The following is a 22,654-nucleotide window of genomic DNA, read 5'->3' as shown; positions in this document are numbered from 1 at the left end:
CATAAATAAGTTCAATAGAAAAAAGAAAAGGTTTTTGACACCTTTAGATTTGTCTTTATTTAGTAATCAGAATTTCATAATCTATCTTTGACCTAGGAAACTACCTTATTGCAAGTAGCTGGTGTGACAGCACTCTCATCTTTAGTCTCATTAAGTGGGCCAAATCCTCTCTATTTACAAAATTCTAACATAAGTTTAGTGAATTATACTAACGAATAAATTGTATTATTATTATTAATGAACATAAAACATTTTGAGATTCATGTAGTAAAGTAGGTAACACTAGCGGGAATACATAAATGTGTTAGATTCCCTAGGGTTACTCGTATGTTGACATTGAAACACAACTACAATATTCCGAACATTATTTCATGTCAACCTTTAAATAAAGCAAGTAAGAGCGAGGCCACACGAGGTTTTCCAATTCGTTGTGTCGTCGGAACGGACTGTCAAAATTTATTTTAGGGTGTTGGTACCCTTGCTATATACGTTTCGGCTACAATAGATGGCGTAAGTGTAGCCACAACATTTGGTGATCGAAATTATTATTTTTGTCATAGATAAAGTGAGCTAAATGAGCTCTAGCTTTTTGCCAGTACTTGAAGGTCTAGAGAACCTACAAACAATATAAAATATTAAAACACATTCTTTTTATGGCTTATTATTAGAAAATACACAAAGAAGTTTTGAAACAAACTTAGTATATACTTAGAAACTTAGTATATACATTTGTATGGGAATGTATGTTTAAAGTCGTAAGACCGAATGTTCTTTTAAAATCCAAAACCCATTGTTTAACTAGTGTGTCTGGAAATCTCGGTGTTAAGAGGTTAAAGAAAATACATTGTTATTTTACCTCTTGTAGCACAAATAAAATTAAGCCTCAGAAATAATGGTAAATGATAAAACGACTAAATTATTTACGTTTTAAACTAAATTCGCTACAGTTACGCCATCTAGGTAACGGTTGAGAATTAAACTAGCGTCTCTACACCTATTATTGCAGAACGACGGAGCTCCGACGTGGTTACGAACCTATAACACACATCGTGTGGTGCTCTTACTTTAATGAAATACTCTTTGAATACATTTCCTTAACTAGCTAATAAAGTTCGAGTCGCCCTCATAACTTGCACACACGAGATAGACGAGAGACTTGTCTCCTTTTATCTTTTCCACTATAAATAAGCATTTTCCGTCATCCCTTAAAGACAGTCTGTTCATGTGTTTCTCAGCTGTCTAAACTCCATTAGCTGCGAACAAGATAATTAAATAATGTAAGTTCCCTATGTAATGTAAAGGGCGCGTAAGGTAGAACGGATTTATGTATATAATGAGATGACAGGGGCTAATACGCTCAGCGTTGATATGGCTGTAGCGGTTAATACCGCCGTACATAATAATTAGGAGTGCGAAGTAACTCTGCCTGAAGGCGTAACTGCCCATATCAACTTTCAATCCAAAGGGAATACAAAGTTAGGTTATCCCAATTACATGAATGAATTACATGATATATCAATACGTAGTGTAAACACGTGTGTCCTTTAATGTTCAAGCTAGTCTTGAAACTCAAGACTGAGGGCTGACCAAAATTCTTCCGCGTCGAACGCGCTTCTGAACTTTCAGTTTTACTGAACAGCATCCGAATTTGCTGTTCAGTGATAATTCCGCATAAAACTGATCATTCTCACAGCATGTACGACGCAGAAGAATTTTGACAGCTTATAAAGATTTGAACAGCTTATAGGATCTTTGTAGGATTGTTTTTTAACTCTTATACTAAGGTTGATGAGATTGGTCATCCATCACACAACTCACACCATAGAAGAAAAGATTTGCGTACGCTATAGTTTTATCTTTTGTGATCTGCTTGTCTCTAAGAAGGCTTATAATTAATGGTAAAAAAAATACTCAGACAAAACCAGCTCGAGTTGCTAGATGTGTAAAAAAATACATACTTACAAATTTCTTCGAATTTATTTCGATCAGCCGCCGGCTTTCCGGTTCGTGTGTGGCTACATTTCAAGTTACGTAAACTTTCTTTATCCGTTATTCATAAAGAAATTCCGCATTTTGTTAAGAAGCGATGAATTTGCGCAACTTTGCTGCGGTTATTTCCATTTATTACTTCCAGCTGGGTTAACTCAGGCACCTACACCGTTTTGCCTACGTTCGGGAATTAGGTGTGATGCTATGTTATGTTTTTATTTTAATTGTTAACAGGTTTGCGTTTGTCCACTACATCACCTGATGGTAAGTGAAAATGTAGCCTAAAGTAGTACACACTCATACAGTAGGCAGATGGCTATTCACTCTAGTTTTAAAAATAAAAAGATTAAGAGGGGGGGACACAGACTACGCAGATAACACATTAGATAAGTACCAAAACATGAACATATACGTCCCACTACTGTGCACAGGCCTGGAAGGCGTATGGAACATACTCCAACACGCTGCTCCATTGCAGGTCGGTAGAGGTGTTTGGAATAGTAGCCTGGGACCAACGGCTTAACGTACCTTTCGAAGCATGAATGTAGGTACCAAGAAAAAACTAGGTATTTCGTCATGTTCTCTGCAGATATGCTTGTAAAATTAAGAGTTTCAGTAGCAAAATTATCTAGCTCATTAAATCACTTAGAGATTTTATGTTTCTACCTCAAAAAAGATTGCGGATAAAAGTAAGAATTTTTCACTTGTCGCAAACAACTGTCGGCAGTAAATTACACTCTGAGTGTATGTGATTAAGGCTGAGAGTAATTAACACAATGAAGAGAAGCAGCGTCAAAATGTTTCTCTGAGTGAAAATAAAAGTGTGATTGTGAATAATAAGGCAAACAATCTTTTTAAAGGGGACCAGGGCGTAAAAATGTTGATGCAGACTGTTCAAATTAACTGGTATCTCCGAAGCCACAGAGCAAGACTTTTTCTGTAAGAAAGGACCCTAATATGTAAGTACTACGTAATTTCGATATCAAGTAGTAGTCAGAAACGTACATCAAGGCTTATAAGACCATTTATAAATGAGGTCAAAACTTTTCTACTAACATCAACATAATCAGACAACACGGATATGTTTCCAACTAGAGCGGTGGCAAGTTTCATAAAGCCAGATGAACACCAACTAACAAAGAGTTACTTCAAAACAAAGCAATGTCACACACCACATTAAGTACACAACACACCACACGTAAGTAAACAAGAAATGAACACATAACTTTCTTCAACTTTGAGAGCAAAACGCAAAGTCGACGCGACGCATTCATTTGTCAATTATTCATTTCAGCGATACAAGAAGTTGAACATTCAAGCGTCAGCCGTTTACAAAGAACTCAGGCGAATAGAGGTGATGCATAATAAATTGTTTTCAACACTAAATTTGAAGTTAGAAAGTCAGTTAGACTTTCAACAAGTTTTTTGCATATTATATTTTATAGCTAATATATATTCAGTCAGATCTACAATAATAAAATATCGGATTACTACTTTTTTGCATTAAAATTTCATTGCGTCATTATACCAACAATTGAAAATATTGAAATTGTCAGCTGCAAATGGATTTTGTTTCGTGGTACAGTTAAAACTCTATTCAATTACCACGCGTAATTATATTACTGCCGTGAAATTCACACAGTAAAAAAGTTGTGACAACTACGATAGAATGAAATGTGACACCGTATTTTCTGTTCTGAGCCGTTACCTAAATTAAAGTTTGGTATTTTTCTCAGGTATATTTATTTGTGTAAATATCAATTTGTTATTATGTATTTATATCTATGTTCAATAGTTTATAATTGTGAAGATTATACTATATTACGTACTTCATTCTATTGAGACAATAACATAATATTTATTTGGTTTATGTTTCACAACTTTTCATTCTTTGTCTATTGAATGATTCAAGCAGACTTATGAATAAGTACTTTAATAATTTCCAAAATATTGTTCTTACTTGACTTCATGTATTTCGTTATCGTAATTGTTAGCATGCATTGCAGTATTAAACTCGGCTTTCTCTTTCCTGGAAAATTCTCAACCGAAAGGGAGTTACAATAGAGAGCTGATGAACGAATTTTATTAACCGACTTCACTAAGGAGAAGAAGAATTTTTGACCCAATATTTTCCAAAGCTTCACTATCGCGTTCGCGTTCTTCAAATTCAATGGCAGCTTTAAACTAATCAACATCTACGTTGCAGGTTGTACGTGTGTCCGGTTCACGTCGACGTACGGCAAGGAGCGCGGCACGTTCAGCAGCCCCGACTACCCGCGCCCCTACCCCGCGCGCCTCGACTGCCTCCTCTACACGTTCGTCGCCGCACCGCACGAGATCGTCGAGCTTGTCTTCACTGACTTCGACATCTATAAGGAGCATCTTGAGTAAGTAGTATTCATTCTTCTCGTATTTTTCGTATAGGTTACAAAGGTCAATGATAGCTCTGAAAAGCGGTGCTGTAGTGTTGCCCGATAATCGACGGTGTATCGATTAGTAATCGATTATTTGCTAAGCCCCTAAATAATCTAAGCGACAAGCGAATCGATGCTATCTATATCGAAAATTCACCAATTATATCGATTAATCATTATCGTAGTGTTATAGTTATTTTCGAACCACCAAACTCTGACATGGCTCTCATTTTTATTTTTATTTTTTTGTCTTTTTCTGGTACTTTTATAGGATCAATAACGAAATGAAGCAATAATCTAGTTGTCATAAAAGAAGTTAATGATAACTGACAGGCATAACCTGATTACGTTCTCCTCAGTAAAGAAAGTTGTTCAAAAGGTACATTTGATCTAGTGATTGATCGGTAAGCTGATTATATTGTTACACCATAAAATTGGGAAAATGAGTTTTTTCAAGTTGCGCATAATCAGCATAAGCAGCTTTAATCATCTTTCGTTTTATTAGTTTACTTTTGAAGGAAATGACAAGAAATTTACTATTACATTTTGTATTATTTGAAGACTTTGTTAGCTGAAAGCTGATAATGGTTTTCAATATAATCATATGAAGCATAAAGCTGGTGTTACCGTTCTTAAGCAAAATATAACAATATTATTATCTGTAGCTTAGTTCGTGACGGATTATGAATGTGTTTATAATATGTGCAAATTCTCAGAATTAATGCATATTTCAATTCTCTCGCCGCAAATGTTGTAATAATACGAACATCCTTGAAAGCCGTCGCATATACAGTATGCAAAACCGTTTTAGTTTTCCTTCCCAAGGAAACCGTAAAGGATTTATGAGTTCTTTTACGCTATTCAAAGTACGTAAGTTGTTGATCCTTTCTCACAAGTGAAACGGATATTTGAGGTTCGACTTGTCTTGGACTGTCACTATTGACCCTACTATAGGATATATAAGAGTTTATTTTATCTGTGGAACTTTTAACGTCCAGATAACTTAGTTATCGCTGGCGTTTACGAACCGTCGAGTCCACTTTCTTTTAAATTCAACCAAATGGTTGAATGATTCTTTAACTTTAGTTTTGCACAATGGAATTGATTCAAAGTGATTTCATTCGATGCTAGTGCTTATTATCTCAACTAAACTATCTTTGTGTATTTTCTCAGACTGACGAAAAACTTTATGATCTCCAATGAACCGGTGAACGCTGCATAATGACGATAACGAATTCGTTCATAATAATGTTCATGAATCTAAATATATAAAAAAGAGAAACTGACTGACTGACTGACATATCAACGCACAGCTTAAACGGCTAAACGTAGGCACTTGAAATTTGGAAGGGACGTAGCTTAGGTACCATAGAGGTGCACTAAGAAAATATCTCCCGAAATTGCCACGGGAACGGGAATTAGCGGGAAACTCCTTTTGGTATGAAAAATCTAAACCGTTTAAGTTAACACGCCTAAAAGCTAGTGTATTCATAATAATGACATTAAGTAACTTGAGAAGATACCTACTTAGGGTGACCTAAGGGGTGTGAACCCCGGACACTTTATACAAAAAGCCTCGTTTTACACTGGCACTACACATTGAAGTTATCGTACACGCGCATCTGTGTGTGTGACGTCGGATTTCCATACGGTTGAAGACTAAAGTAAGACCAAGGGGGAGGGAGGGGGCTGGACGGGTTAGGTAAACCTAGCTACCTAGCTCAGCAGCTGATGGGGAGCGGAGAATGGCCGTTCTATACCAGTATTATTCCTTATTCTATGTATAAGTGAAGACCAATATAAAAAAATAAAAAAATAAACAACTATCTATAGTTTGTACGTACGTAAACAAATGAATGAAATGATTATTGTAATCAGATTCTGTTTGTTCCCAATAAATTGAAACAGCACGATGCGTAGAATGAATTCAAAAACGGAATAAACGCTGCATTTGGCCCCATAAACCTAAGTTACTGCCGCATAAATAGTAACTGACCTCTAACTCGAAAATAACCAGCAAAATTGCACCCAGGCATCTCCGGGGCACCATTTACATTTTCATCACATTCGTAGTACGTAATAAAGTAAATGTAACTGTTTTAAAGACCATTAGGGAGGTTGTAAAGCTCATTTGGCTGGAAGGCTGACGTCACGATTCGAGTTAGAGCCTATACTGGGGTAAGTACTAAACAAGAGCCCGTACCTTTAGTCGCACTTTTCTATTAGAAACTAAAGTTTAGAAAGAGTTGGAAATAAATGTTTTATGACTAAACACACGCAATAGCACACACACACACACACACACACACACACACACACACACACACACACCCTCTCTCACACACACCATTAATTGTACACAAACATCCTCCACACAGACACCATATCATGTTATATTACTTCCGTCTTCTTGCATATATATACCCTTCTTACTAAACTAACTTATGATATACTTAATTACTGATATTCCTACCAATTTGTAGTACGTGGTAACTTGTAAAGGCTGTTCTATTTTTAAGTAATTCTGTTATTTAAGTATACTATCGCTGTAACTTACCAAAATAAAATAAAATAGAAGAAAGAGGCTGGAAGGGGCAAGTGAGCGCGAAATGCACTATACAAGTATAAGCATAGTTCATACTTCAACTTTGCACTCCACTCGTCTGCTTTTTACGACGCACGGAGCTTCGCGATAGTATATTAAAAGGTCGTCTTCTGCATTGTAGACTGCCCAGCAAAATCAAATATTGATTAATTGCTATCATGCAAGGAGAAAAGTTATCACGGGAAAGCTAAAAACCTTAGTATGATCGGCTATTTATCAAAAAAGAATGTATGCAGAATCTTATGAAAAGTGGCTATGGAATTTGGGAAGCAGTAGAGCTAACGTAGCTGTTAATCTGTTAGCAGGAGTAGTAGTGAAAGGAACGGGGTTAAATCGGCGACAGCGGTTCTTACACAAAATGCGCGTTAGGACCTTTCAAAATCAAAATATAAATCAATCTGCAGATTTATACATTTTATAAATTAATACCTTCAAAAAAAAAACTTATTAAAAATATTCAATAATTAAGTACGTCATTAATCTTGCTTCCCCTTTTAAGTCCTCCTCTTATTAAATACTTCCTTAGAACCTCGTTAATAACTGATTAATTACGTTTTGAACATTATTAAATTATTTAATATACCTTACCATAAACGTGTAAACAATATGAGGTTTTTAGAAAGGAGTTAGATGACCTTTATTGTATTTAAGTCCATTCTAAACATAATATAACATCACGCCTGTACCCCCGAAGGGGTAGGCAGAGGTGTGTTTTATGTCCTCGTAAGGACCGGATTTCCAGACACAATAGTTTAAACAACGGGATTTGAATTTGAAAAGGCATATCGGGTTTGAAGTTAACCCCCACTCCTCGCCAGCTGTGTTTAAGTCACACGTAATAGAGAGCAAGCCATTAACCCGGCACAAATTTTGGAAACCATTGGATATCAATAATCTGAGATCCAAACATGAATTCAAACTCTAGTAAGTGTCGTAACACTAGGTATAAGTTATTCCGATTTTATTTGTAGAGATTTTGCCTATTCTTAGGTTATTCTCGGTATAAAAAGAACCAAACAAACATTTTTCCTCTCAGACGACGCCCTGAGCCGAAGTTCGCGCCCAACTAGGCACCCTCAGGCCTGTTGTCTTAAAGGTTGTATCGAGTGAGAGCCTTCAGGGTCCCCATTTGTCCGGCCAAGTAGTCAATGCCATCTGCGGCAAATCTACAATAAGTCACGTCAAAAAAAGGTATAAAAAGTTACACCACGTTTATTTGTAAGGCCATAAAGTCGAATTCAGTAATAAAGACCCCGAGTCGGGATTCAAACCCGTGAGACTACGTTGTAAGTCACGCGATCTCCGAACCGGACTATCACGGAATTTCCCTCCCCGTTAGTCCCTTCTTAACGGTTTTAGCGATGTGCGTTGATTAGGCTGGTGTATCAGTCAGTTTCTCGTTTAAATATTGAGCCTAGCAGACTTAATATGCGGATAGCAAATATCTTATTTGGATTCTCCATTAGAGGTACTAAGATATGCATTTCTCAAGGGGAGTAAGCCGCAAAGATCTATTCGCTACTATTCCATTAAGCTTGAACATGTTTTTGGTCTCAAGTGTAGACTTAATCTTTTAAACACAACGCTGTACTTTGAAAACATTAAACTACGTCCTACATAAATGGTAGCAAGTAGGAGACCATTTTTTCTGTTTCTTTATGCTGAAAAAACAACACGAAAAATGCTTCGAGACGGCTTAAAACCTTCTTGAATTACTTAGTGATCTGAAAATAAAATCATCCTAAAAAGTATCTCTAACATTGTTACTTGATAGGTTTAAGTACCTGTGACACAAACTCAATTCTGTTCAGTTTGACATTTCTACAAGAAGTTTTATTTCTTTTTTATATTAATCTTAAAAAAAGGACAAAGTACCGTCCTTTACTGCAGTGGCACTATTTTAAATGCCATCAAACTACAATTTTAGTTTTCTCCAACAGAATCGTCACTATTTTAATGCCTATGCAGGGTGTTAGTGACATCGTAAGGTAGACTTTGAGGGATGATTCAGACCATAATTTAGAGTTGATATATTATAAAGTAGTCTTTTCCGCGGCAAAATTAAGGGTCTGAAAATAATTTTAAAAAGCACTAAAATTTACGTGAACTTCCCGACATGGGAAATCTGTATCATGGAACTCTATATCAATTACACTTGATCAACTATGTATCATGGTCTGAATCATTCACCAATGGTTTACTTGTACGCACTTGTACGCAGTATAAGTAACAACGTAACAAATACTGAGGGGGATGATTCAGCTTACGATTCTGAGTTAATATCAAGTGGAATTTTTCATCACAGATCTATAGAAATGAAAATAATTAAAAAAAAACAACAAAGTATACGACAAAAAAATTCACTTTATGTATCAACTCTAATTATGGTCTGAATCATACCTTAAAGTTTTCGTTACGATGTCACTAGCACTCTGTATCTTAATAAATACGGCTCTATTATTTCGATAAGTTTAGCAACGATTTTCCGATAACATTTTGTGGCGAATCAGATACAAAGAAACATCAATAGTGAAAAATCTCATCACGTAATTGCTCCATTCACTACAGATCGTAAACCAATTACAGCGAAACGAATGTCCTCAGAACACACATCCTTATCTGAAATACTACTAAGAAATCTCACGATCAAATCACTCTTTTGAAATCATTTCGAGTAAATATCAGGTCCATGAGAAATTAATATTTTTTTAAAAAGAAATGAAATATATTTTTTTATTATGCTAGAAGCAGAAGTGAATGGCTGATCATTATAATCAATCTTCAACTCTTAGCTCACGCTCATGAGTATTTATACTTAAATTATAAAAAAAAACCGTCTCGCATTAAAATATGAAAACAATAGGTACATTTTAAAATTTAATGATGCGTCTAATTAAAAAAAAGGATATTACGGTTACAATATAATAGTCATTGTCATGAAGTAGGTACCCCAACTTTTTGAGTAGAAAATTACTTAGCTTTTTATTACTATAATGATAATGATAATTTATTTGATAACATTCGTTACAGGTCATATTAGTTCACAACTTATCATAAATAGGTATTTATTACAATTATTCTATTACCCATTCCAACGTCAACGTAATAAACCATTACAAGTAATAATTTATTTGAAACGCTACAATAAATTGTATAATTACTTATATAGGTTACTCAGTTACATACTATACTTACACTACTTTTCTATGGGCCGTCTTTTATTTAGGTGACATTACATCGAGATGTAAGTCTAGCTAACCAAAGCCAGTAGTTCCACCATACCACTTACAAACTATCTTTTGTTTGGTCCTCGTTTGTCTCTGTCCCCGTGGCGCTATTGTGGCCCATAAATATGTTGCCGTGGAACTAGAAATTTTGTGGTATATTGGAAATGGAAAAATTTGAAAGATTTTTTATTGGACCCAGCTGTCGGTTCGGTAACAGTTTTAGCTTGATTAATTCGTGTTCTGCTGTAAAACGATTTCACTTGGATGTAAAACTTGTGGAAGATTGTTTATGGTTCTCATGAATCAGTTTTCAGCAATGCCTATTTTTAGATTTGATTTTGCAAGCTAATCTTAAGTGGAGATGGGCAGGACACTTGGCAAGACGGGAAGATAAGAGATGGACTAAGGCTATTACTGAATGGTGGCCAAGGGATGGTACGCGATATCGAGGCAGACCACTAGCCCGGTGGTCGGATGACATTGTGAGCTATGCCGGAAAGCAATGGATGAGACTTGCACAGGACCAGAACGGATGGCGTGAAAGAGAAGAGGCCTATACCCAGCAGTGGGTGGATACAGGCTGAGTAGATAGATAGTTTGCAGATTTCGACGTGTCAGTTAAGTTCATCATCATTTTATAAACCTATAAAAAAAGCCAAAAGGCTTGATTTTTTTTTCTTTTTTTTTTTACGTAAATTGTCATTTATTATTTCGTATTCTACTGCAAATGATCCTTGAAATTGAGCTGGTCATTTTACTTAAATCTAAATTCTCGAACAGACAATTTGGCATGCAGGTTTGTAACTATCTAAACCTAAATAAAGATTCTATCTATCTATCTATCTATACTGAATATAAAGTCGACCCTAACCAAAATTAATTCCAGTATTAATTGAGAATACATTTTCTATATATTAAATTTAGATGATACGTGGACCTGAAATGGAAAAGGAAAAAAGCTTAAAAGTTCTACAACAAGCAACACTGAATGTCTATGAATTTATCTAGAAATCTAGGTTGTCTCGTACACGTCATCACAACATGTGCTTCCCATGTGATTTATGGATTCGTAGCATACCACGTTGACATTACTATCTTGTGTTTGGTTCTCTATCTATACATTGATAGGCGATTCGTATCGGAAGTTTCAAAGATTTTTTTCAGTATGGTAAAATACTACTTTAATGTCTTACGATCTCTACGAATGGTTTATCTCTGGCAAAAAGAGAAAGGCGTTTGTTTAAATGTTTGTGGATACGCGTCTTGACATAATAATACATAGTTGTTACCAGAAAGTAGCACACATTTCGTCCTTTTAAATATCGACTTGCCTGCGACGGTTTAACTTTCCTTGTTCCTTCGTTGGAGCGTTGGCGACATTTGGCAAGCTCTCATCCACTAAATTACATTATCAGTATTTGCACGTCTGGCTATAAAACAAAGCAATACGCCTTCTTGCCGCCTCCCTAAAACTATTCCTAACTCCTCATTTACGTCAAATCCCACGTCCCTCCAACATACATCACGCGGGTGTTGTGGTGACGTCGTTGGGACTAATCGCGTGGAACTAACAAACGATACGAGACGCGAATAGCGTTTTGCATAGCCATAGTACAAATAGAACAGTAGGCTCAACTAATAACGTCAGTGTCTTAAAAAAAACAAAGTTTGACACGAACATACTAGGTCTAGAATAAACGCACATTTTAATAAACTATCGCTCATGATCGCTAAATCTTGTATCTAAAAACTTTGTATACTACAATATAAAAGCAACGGTCTTAGACTTTTGTCAATGGTTGATAACAGCCTTCACGTGACCTGTGGGTTGAGAAGCCCAAATCAAAGCAATTCACTTAAAAAATACAACATTGCTATTTGACATTTTGTTTGCAATGCGCACTTACTTAAATACGCGCCAAAGTCAAATTGTATTGCTTTTTTAGATGTGCTTTGACGGCTTTTTTAACCCTTCTGGGTGGTGCCATTGTCAGTAATTTTCATCAGTAATGAATAGGTATGTGTAGGTGCTCCTCTCCATGGATGTAAAATGCTGCACTGTCATTTTCACTGGTAGGTAAAACCATGTGAGACTGTAGTCAACGGCCTCCGTGGTTCAGTGGTTTGAGCGTTGGGCTCATTATCCGTAGGTTCCAGATCACGAAAATCACTTTGTGATCCCCAGTTTGGCTATAGGACACTACAGGCTGATCACCTGATTGTCTTCAGGCAATCTGTTTGTCAAGACAGATGATCCGTGCTTCAGAAGGCACATTAAGCCGTTGGTCCCGGTTACTACTTACTGATGTAAGTTAATAGTCGTTACATGAGCCATGTCAGGGGCCTTTGGCGGCTCAATAGTAACCCTGACACCAGGGTTGATGGAGTTGGTAATTCACCTCACAACCCACACGATATAAGAAGAAGACTGTGGTCAATGGTCATTCCCATAATATTTTTTTGGCTGCCAATAGTATAGATAAGTGTGATAAGAACTTCCATGTAGAGATCTTACTGTTATGGTTTGCACTACATACGACATGGCTTTAGGATTGTGCGGTGCGACAGAGGCTGGTATTGTTCAGCTGTTATTTAATTGCATGTCTAAATTCATGAAGATTTTAAAATACGTTGCGGTACGCTGGTGGAACGGAACAACGAACGAACCAATCTCACGTGTAACAACGTTTTTAATTATACTTTTAATTACGCGTCTAAAGCAGTTGGATGCGAAGAGAGGTTTATTCGTCTAAAAAAAAGGTTTTTTTATATGTTTTTATGCTACAGTCAGCGTTGTTTCAAATTCACTGTGCATTCATTCAATACTGGTTTTTTATCAACTAATGAGTTAAGTCGACGGTAACATAAATTGTTTAAGCGAAATTTAATTTGCGTGGGTATAAAGGAGATATAATAATAAAATAAAAAGCCGGAACAAAGGGTCTCGGGAATAAATGGCTACCTTGAAAAGTGTTAACAGACGTACAAAAACGACAAGTTTACCCCGCCTTTGGTAACCAACTGTTCCGACGACTGTGGGCTTGCTCGTGTTTTTACCCGGGTCCGTTTTTCGCAAAAAGAAAGGGGTGATTTATAGGAGATACTGCAGAACTTTATAGTACCGAGTGCCTACTGTAAATACAGCGTGTTTCGGAACCGAACGGGCTGTTTGAGGTGCAAATTTATCTGGTCAAAGACAGATCTGTTTTAAATTGCAGCTTTTGAAAATCGAACACTAACGTTTCGGTGATTTTGATATTGTGTATTTAGAACAATCGTGTAGCCTGCAATAGGCACATTAGATATTTTATAGATTATTATTGATACGGAAAAGACACATGTTTACGTTTGATGTTAAGTGATTAGAACTCCTTTAAAGACATTTTATTTAGTAAGTAAATACATAAACAGCCTATATACGTCCCACTACAGGCCTCCCCTCAATCAACCGGAGGGGATATAGAGCATACTCCACCACGCTGCTCCACTGCGGGTTGGTGAAGGTGTTTTTTTACGGCTAATAACCGGGACCAACAGATTAACGTGCCCTCCGAAGCACGGAATCATCTTACCTTTTCAGATAATCAGGTGATTCAAGCCTGAAAAGTCCTTACCAAACAAAGAACAGTCTCACAAAGTGATTTCGACCAATACCCATCGGGAATCGAACCCGGACCTCCAGATCGTGAGCATGACGCTCTAACCACTAGACTACGGAGGCTGTTAGTAAGTAAATAGATTAAATGAACTACAAGAACTTACTTTGGTATAAGGTTTTGACGCAAAATGCTGTATTATAATTCCGGATCCGTTGAATAAAGCAGTCTTCTATTTATTATGCGAGTCCTGATGCCTGTCACATCGTATTAGATAATCCAATGACGATCTTGATGGAGTCAATCTCATAGCTGGAAAGCCCGATTCGGGACTAACATTCGACCGCAGAGTCGACATGTGTAGCACAAGTCAGGTTGGGACATTCACGTTCAGTGATGCCTAATATTTTACATGTTACTTAAAAAAAAACCGAAGCAAAAATTAAAAATGCGGGACACGGGCTTCTAAGTCCGGATTTGAAAACTACATAAGGCAGCCATTGTCCAGTCCCTAGCATTGACCCGTTTTTCACAGGGTCCCCTTACCTAACCTGAAAATTTGACAGGACCGGTTTTTTACAGAAGCGACTGCCTGTCTGACCTTTCCACATGCGAAGGAAAAACTAGCCTAATACAGGTTGCATTTCTCGGGAATGTGGATTTCCTCACGATGTTTTCCTTCGCCGCTGAGCACGTGATAATAATTTACGATGCAAACATGAATTCAAAAACAAATTTGACATGCATTGATTTAGGCATGTGCTAGGATTTGAACCTGCGACCTCAAAGTGAGAGGCAAGCGTTCTACCAACTGGGCTACCACGGTACATTTACGCAAGGTAACCACTCATGTAAATTAGTTAGTTAAGTATATTGAAGTTTTAGACTCTCTCCTGTGTTGCTTGATTTAAGATTGATTTAAGATAAAAATACTTTTAGCAAACCGCAGTAGAGCAGCGTGGTGACGTCTGTTTCATACCTCCTTCGGTTGATTGAGGGGAGGCCTGTGTCCAGCAGTGGGACGTATATAGGCTTTTTATGTTTCATGTTACTTGAGAGTCTTAAGAGTAAAAAAAAATATGTTAGAGGCCTATGATGACGGCGAAGTAATTTGGCAGCGACAATTATAGGAACGTTGTTAATTTGTTGATTTGACATAAGCGGGTTATAGGTAATATCACTTTATTTTGTGCGACCCATGCGAGCGAGATTTCTGCTTCCGGGACTATTGAAAACCGGGACATCCCGCGCAAATCGGAACATCTGGCATCACTACTCACGTCTGTGCACCGCTTATCACGGGGCCTGCAGCCGTGTTTCTTCGTAAGTCGTTGAGCCGGATTGATAGGATAGAGGTGTTCGCAGGTATTGCTGTCAGTGAGAGAACGAAAAGCAATTCAGACATCTCCTGATCTGCACAGATTTTAGTCTCAATATTTTCTATCTTTGTGTTGCGTTGTTTAAATCAAAAAGCTTGATAAAGTGTGGGTACTTAGTTCATCTTGTGATGGATGCACCTCTGACTGACAATGGGATTTGGGATTAGAGTCTTGAGCTTACAATTGCGTTTTTAAAATAGTTTTAAATTTTATTGTATTAAATATGTAAATTTTACATACATACATACATAAACTCACGCCCGTAATCCCTAATGGGGTGGGCAGAGCCACAAGTAATCAAAGACAACTTGCAGCCACTGTTGATACGAAGTCCAAAGATGGATATGATGAACCTTATGGTGATAAGGGATCAGCCTAAAATTATGTAAATTTTACACTACAAAAAATATAAAGCGGTTCAAGAAAATGATATCAGTTCAGTTTCATTTGTTCAATTGTTCAGCTGCTTATCATCCATGGGCGAAGGATTATAAATAATATAGGTACTCGTTCTGCAAAGTCCCACTTTATCGTATGCAATAGGTTTACAAAATATAATTAGTAATTTTGTTAAATCTTTCAAACAGAATCTACATGTAATAACTGTATGTTTATTAAACAACTTATATAGACATGTTTGTAAAGATCGGCATGCGTAATGCGTGATCAAAGACTCACAAAATTTATCTTTCCCTATTCTGAGCTACCGACATACAGACTAGAGTCTACAAATTTAAACCTTCCTCATCTTCTGCAAATGACGATATCTATATTGAATGAAGTGATCACCCGAAATGCCCCATCTTTAAAAAAATCTAAGTAGCTAATTGAAAAAGTTATCCATCATATAATATATTATATTAACTATAACTAATAAAACTATTTATTTCAGGCTACGAAGGCTCATAGAATACCTTAACCTACTTAACAGGAAAACCTCTTATGTAGATACATTTTGTACCACTCCGGTGGTACACGGTGATAAACCATGCCCTTTGGCCAGAAGTCTTCCCGTATGTAGGTGTAAAGCTTCCTTGACACGACTCCAGAGACTGCACCTTTTGTAAACCATCATGTTGGATAAAGAGGGCATAACACCTAGACCCTTCGTTGTCTTTCTGCACATGCCTCGGAGCATAAGCAGAATGTATTTTATCTTTTTGTTTCTATAAGTCCAGCAGAAAAGTTAAAGAACATTTTTATTGCTCTTGATAAAAAAAAAAGTTATCAAAAAAGGTTTTTCCAGGCCATGGAGGAATGCCAATAAATAGTTGCAAATAAATCTTGCGTAGATACGGCAGCTGGTTCGAAAATATGGGCGTCTGAAATGTAGGCGTCTTGGCCTAACTTATGGGCTGAGAAAATGAATACATCTCCATACTCCATAATGTATGTAACGCGTACATATTCATGTGGTCCGCAATAGTTTTCGCAGTGCGTGTGTTTACTTTCATTAAATACGTATTTAGTATGTAGTAGACGAGTGCGACCTAGGAAGCCGTGGTAGAACGCTTGACTTTTACTGTAAGATCGCAGGTTCAAATACAACACTGGCCTAATTGTTTGAATCAGTTTTTCGAATTCATAGTTTGATCATATATGATCAAATATCTGGGGAGCACGATAACGTCTAAGTGCCGCCTTGACGATGAAGTAAACAGTAGAATTGGAGCCGCTGCTGCTGCATTTGGTAAACTTCGCGCCAAGGTGTTCCGTTCGCACGAGATTAAGCTACATACCAAGGTGTCTGTGTATACGGCGATCGTCCTGCCAAATCTCCTGTATGCCTCCGAAACCTGGTGCCCGTACCGCAAGCACATCCGCATGTTAGATAGGTTTCATCTCAACTGCCTCCGTAACATCTTAAACATTCATTGGTACGATCGTGTTCGAAACACTGAAGTCCTGCGACGTGCGAATGTTGGAGGCGTTGAGGCCTATTTGATGAGGCGGCAGTTGCGGTGGTGTGGGCATGTCTCCCGTATGTCTAATGACAGAGTAGCAAAGCGCATCTTCTACTCGGAATTGCAAGAGGGCAAGCGGAAACAGGGCGGCCAACTCTTGCGGTACAAAGATGTGCTCAAACGCCACATGAAAGGATGCGGCGTGGCCCCATCGCGGTGGGAGATACTGGCCCAGGATCGGCCGCAATGGAGGCATACTGTGAACACCAAGGTGTATGGTTTTGAACAGAAACGTCGGGAAGAGCTTGATTTGAAACGCGACGAACTGAAGGCCCGACCATCTGCGGCCATAACTTACAACTATATCGGAGGTGTGCTGACGTGCAGTGAATGTGGCCGTACATTCGCTGCTAAGATCGGTTACGTCAGCCATATAAGAGCGCATCTTAGGCGTTCCTAGATTGGAGACTTGTCGCCATGGCCGAATACGGCTGGATGGATATATATATATATATATATACATATATGATTATCACGTGCTCAGCGGCGATAGTAAACATCTTGAGGAAACCCTAAAATGCGTTTCACTTTTAGAGGTATGTAACCTTCCCTATATTGGTCTGATTTTCCTTTCGCGAGTTGGAAGGTCAGACAGGCTTCTATAAAAAACTGTTCAGACCAGTAAAATCTTCAGGTTAGGTAAGTGGACCATGTAAAAACGGAATAACGCTAGGGAGATGACGATTCCGCCTAGGAAGGTCTGGAGGGATGACTGGATGGTTTTAATAAAAATTTAAGAAATCAATCTTTTATTTATTTATCAATTCAACCTCAACCAACCTTTCAACCAACCAACCAACCTTTTTGATCAACTTTTTGTCAAACTTTTTGATTCGACTTATTTAAGACTCGCTCCTAACACTATTTGTTACCGGCGCGGCGAGGCAAATACGATTGTATTGCCAAGAAGTTAGTAAAAACAATCTGAAAGTACCTACCTACCAATTTATTAATGTTTCTGGAACGAACTTTAATTGTTCTTGGATGTTTCTATCCATTACGGGGATAGACGAATAAAACTATTCGAAGACTTTTACTGCCCCGGGAACTGTAATTAGATTCGTAGACACTAAATATTCTAAAATAAACTTTGTCTCTTGGTACCTTTGTCTCGACTACCTCTGGCTGTATAATGGCCGGACACTTAGCTGACTAGCAAGCCATTCTCAACTGGATCCGTTTACTAACTGTTTACTAACTGGGTAGTGTTTCAGCCCTTTAGTGGAGTAGCGTAGTGTACGCTTCATTTCGTTCACATCGACGAGGGAATCGAAAATGTTGTGTGTACCTATAATTGGCTCATATAACAATCCAATTCCTTACGTCACTTTCACATTAGGTACTGATTTATTTTATAAGCTGTTGCTGTTGGTATACCTTATATTATGTACTTAGTTAAAAAAATAAATAAATGAAAAGGAATTATATTGTTATGTCAATTTTACATTAGCGTTTCTGGCTCAATATTAAATTGTCAAAAATGATTTTAATGAACCGACCATTACGACTATTTATCACGCGATGTACTAAAAGTACATCCTTGTAATACAGCCACTCACATTTAATCCGTAATGGACAATATTACTGATTCAAAAAATGACAGTAAAAAAGCGAAATGGGGAAAAGTTGCAAATGTGTTTATCGGACGCTGCACTGTAATGTCCAAAGTAGCTTTGAGAAAATTCCATTCAGGGTGGAGTAAACAAGCCTGTTACTGAAACGTCTATTAGGGGCAAAACTGATACTGATAATATTACATAGTTACCGAAAGGTTACCGAGATAACACAAAGGCATTAGACGTCGAACGCCCTTTATCTAGTAAAAACAAAATAAAAGCGACGTTGCGAACTGAGACGAACAAAAAACGTGGTCAACCTTCCTATTCCGAAGCTTCCGATTTACATGAGATAACATTTGCAACTCGAAATGTTTTTGGAGCTTTGAGATTGTACTCTTTGTCATGTAGTTGAGCAAGTCATATTATTAATGCTATGTTATTTTTCTTATGATGCTATTGAAGTAGGCTTAGTCAAGTATATTTTTCGGGATGAAAGATTATTCCTCTGGAACATGATATTTTGTTATTTAACAAAATGTACTGTACTTATTTAGTTTGGAGCTATAGAAATATTCAACAAAGGATAATAACTAACTTATAACATGCTGTACCCGTAATCTATAATTATTATTACCAAGTTATGTTCAAAACACTTCGAAAATACACGACCTTAGAAAAAAATGACTTTCGGCTCTAAAGGTAATTGCTATTACCAAAATTGAATATAAACATAAAAATAAAATAACAAAACCCTTACAAAGCATCATCCACGTCAAAAATTTAATGTGATATAAAACACCAATAAACGTGACAGCGAGAATAAATTGCTTTTCTCTCGCCATAATATGCCTCATGGCGGTCGTAACGTTACGAAATCCTCAATAAGTGTTCGCTTTACGCAAGATGTTTTGGGAAAGGTTCCTAAATCCGTATAAAAGCATCGGGTTATATTTCACCCTCTACAAGATACACAAGCGAACTGACAGCGTCAGACACTTGAAAGATGCCTCGACTGGTAATGTTATAAAACCTTAACGTATACCCACTTCCGATTACGATGGTTTTGAAATTCAAAGATAGATAAATAAAACGAATTCTTGTAAAGTCACTAGAAGACTACTTATGGCTACACATGATATTGATGCCTTAACATGGATGTGATGAATTCTATGATGACAGTTACTAGCTTAGTAACTCAACTACATATAGACGGTGTTTCTAAGCTGAGGAGTATTTATAAGATTACATTTAAACTACTGATTGTTGAGGTAAGTATATCATACACGTTTCCTTATTACGGATCAAGGATAAGTCTTCGTGTTCAAGAAATCTCGGTCTAATCTTTTATTAATGAAGGTCTGTCTTTGCGAATCCACCACCACATTACTTTAGATGTCGGCGCTTATAAGAACGAAAATAAGTAAAAATTAAACTTCTGAAGTGTTAACACGAGTCAATAAGTATAAGGCGCAGTCAAAATACTCTGCAATGCATTTTTTTTTGTCATTTTCTTTGAAATTAAATATCATTTTTTAATATCTCGAACAATAGGTATCTTCGAATGTCGACGCTTGGAATAAATGTAGTATATGCCAGTAAATCTGCATAATGTATTTCTGGATATTTAAAATTTCTCCGAATAAGCATTCGGATGTACGTTAACCCGAATTACGACGGGGCGTCGTGTTTGCGAGTTTCGGATATTTTTGTTCCGCAATTTTTTTTTTCGGTCACGAGGCTGTATCTGTTCTCGGATTGTTCAAAAAAGTTCAGGCGTTGTTCTCTTTAGTTAATTTAACGTTGTACGAGGTTTAAGCAATGCGTATATTTTCCAGAAAGTCGAGGTATATGGAGCAGTTTACATTCCTTTTCGGCTAACACGTGAATTTATGAGATGCTGTTGTAATTAAGCAAGGTACGATCGGATTATCAATAGTGCTATTAACAGTGTGAAGAAGAACGGGTTAACGAAAAATATTATAGGATATATAATTGCAGATAAGGCTAGACGAACAACTTAATATCTCTTTTAGCTGTTTCAAACTTTTATTCGGTTGAATAAAATATTTGCTACGAAAATAAAATAAAAAATATGTGAGACCAAAAAAATATTTTAGATTTCCTTGACGCTATTGGCAAACGTTCATGAAGCTGTGTGCGATCAGATAATTAGTTACAAAGATTGACTGTTACCTCCGTTTCGGAAAAAAACATGTGGGAAAAAAGCGTCCGTCGCAAAAGAACGGTCGATATGACGAGAAATAGGATGCTCTATTAGGAAAGTTTTGGGGTGGGAAACTAGTTTTTTATTCTGCTCATATATATAGGAAGTTTTATAAAGATTCCTTTTGAAGAAAGTAATCAAGGTAGATAAGTATCTCCGACAAATTGCTATGAAGTCTAATATTTGGGGAAACTACGATGGACCCGAAAAACAACAACAAAGTGACCCATGTAATAATAATATATACCAACTTACTTACTTAGATATATTTAGTTTTGTCAACAACAGGTTTGCGTTTTACGTTACCTCAATCGTATCGGTAGTATGCAAGGATACGGTAGGTACTTAAACGCTTTCATTTACATAGTAGTGAGACAAATTACTTAATAAATTATTATTATGAAGAAAGCAATTGCCCTTCTTTACAGACCGGCTTGTAACTTTTTCACAGAAAAATATTCTTCTTCTATCGTGTGGGTTGTGAGGTGAATTACTAACCTCATCAACCCTAGTGTCAGGGTTATGATTGAGCCACCAAAAGTCCCTGACATGGCTCATGTAACGACTACTTACTTACATCAGTAAGTATTGACTGGGACCAACGGCTACAGAAAAATACTTTAGATCTGGCGTTGTCGCTTTGTCTAGTTTTGTCTTGTTTGTTTGGAAATAGACGTGAGTAATTTATCAGGTTCCTTTGTTTAATTCAAAATAGGTTGGTTATTATACTACTGTAACGCGGGATATTACTCGAATAATACCCGAGGCGCCATCTATTGGCCAATCGGGGAACAACGCGGCTCCGCCCGCGCCCCCGCAGAGGGACGCAAGATTAAGAAAACATTATGGCGTTTTACCGGCTCGATTTCGCGATTAAATTCAATAAATAATTTTGTTTAAGCTAGATTTACGCGAATTATTAGTACTAAGTGTGTGACAAACTGATTGTGACTTAAAATAAAGTGTTTTCTCAGTGATTGCGACCACTTTTCTTGAACTTTACAAAACACAACAAAATAAATACACCCCACGGCACCCCGCCGTATCAATGGCGCCCTTCCCGTGTGTCTTGTGAGAATTTGGAACTGTGATCGTGTTTTCCTGTGAAAAAGACTGTTCTACACAATCATGATGACTAGTAGATCCCCGATGCAAACCCGTTCTTCACGTCGGAGGACTCGCACACAATCGCCACAGCGCGAACCACACTTAGATAATTCTGTCGCCGCGCCGCCATTATCAAACGACGCCGTAACTCCGTCGCAACACCGCGCACGGCCATCCGAGGATGGAAGAAGAAGCCCTAATCCTAATCAGGTGACGATGTCAATGGATAATCTATCGGTGTTACTTCAATCGATTCAACAATCAAACGCCGATATGTTCCAAAGGTTATTACATGAGGTACGTGCATCGACGCCGGTGCCCGCCGCGCCCGGTGATCATTCAAATTACTACACGGCCTCCGCCTCTGTCTCCGTGCCTAATGGGAACTTCTCTAAGTGCAAAGCTACATATAGCGGTGGTCCCGACGAGAGCCTTGAAGGGTTTATCGACGCCGTTTTATCATACAAAGACTGTTGCCATGTGACCGATGAGAACGCCGTTCGTGGATTTTCACAGCTACTTACACACTCCGCAGCTGCTTGGTGGCAAGGTGTAAAATCGACCGTAAGTTCGTGGGATGACGCTCTAGA

At 37.5% G+C, this 22,654-nt stretch overlaps 1 protein-coding gene across 2 annotated transcripts in view; it reads left to right on the top strand.

Moving 5' to 3' along the window:
• The window catches only part of LOC126370221 (suppressor of lurcher protein 1), an 86,961-nt gene that overhangs the window by 41,394 nt on the left and 22,913 nt on the right, over positions 1–22,654 (top strand). For both annotated transcript variants that reach the window (XM_050015018.1, XM_050015017.1), the window contains exon 4: positions 4,196–4,376. In XM_050015018.1, the coding sequence (XP_049870975.1) occupies positions 4,196–4,376 (181 nt within the window). The remainder of the gene's footprint in view (positions 1–4,195; positions 4,377–22,654) is intronic.

The sequence above is a fragment of the Pectinophora gossypiella genome, chromosome 10, assembly GCF_024362695.1.
Source record: "Pectinophora gossypiella chromosome 10, ilPecGoss1.1, whole genome shotgun sequence".
Classification (NCBI taxonomy): Eukaryota; Metazoa; Arthropoda; class Insecta; order Lepidoptera; family Gelechiidae; genus Pectinophora; species Pectinophora gossypiella.
Note: the sequence above shows the minus strand (reverse complement) of the source record. Positions and strands in the feature narration are given on the sequence as shown.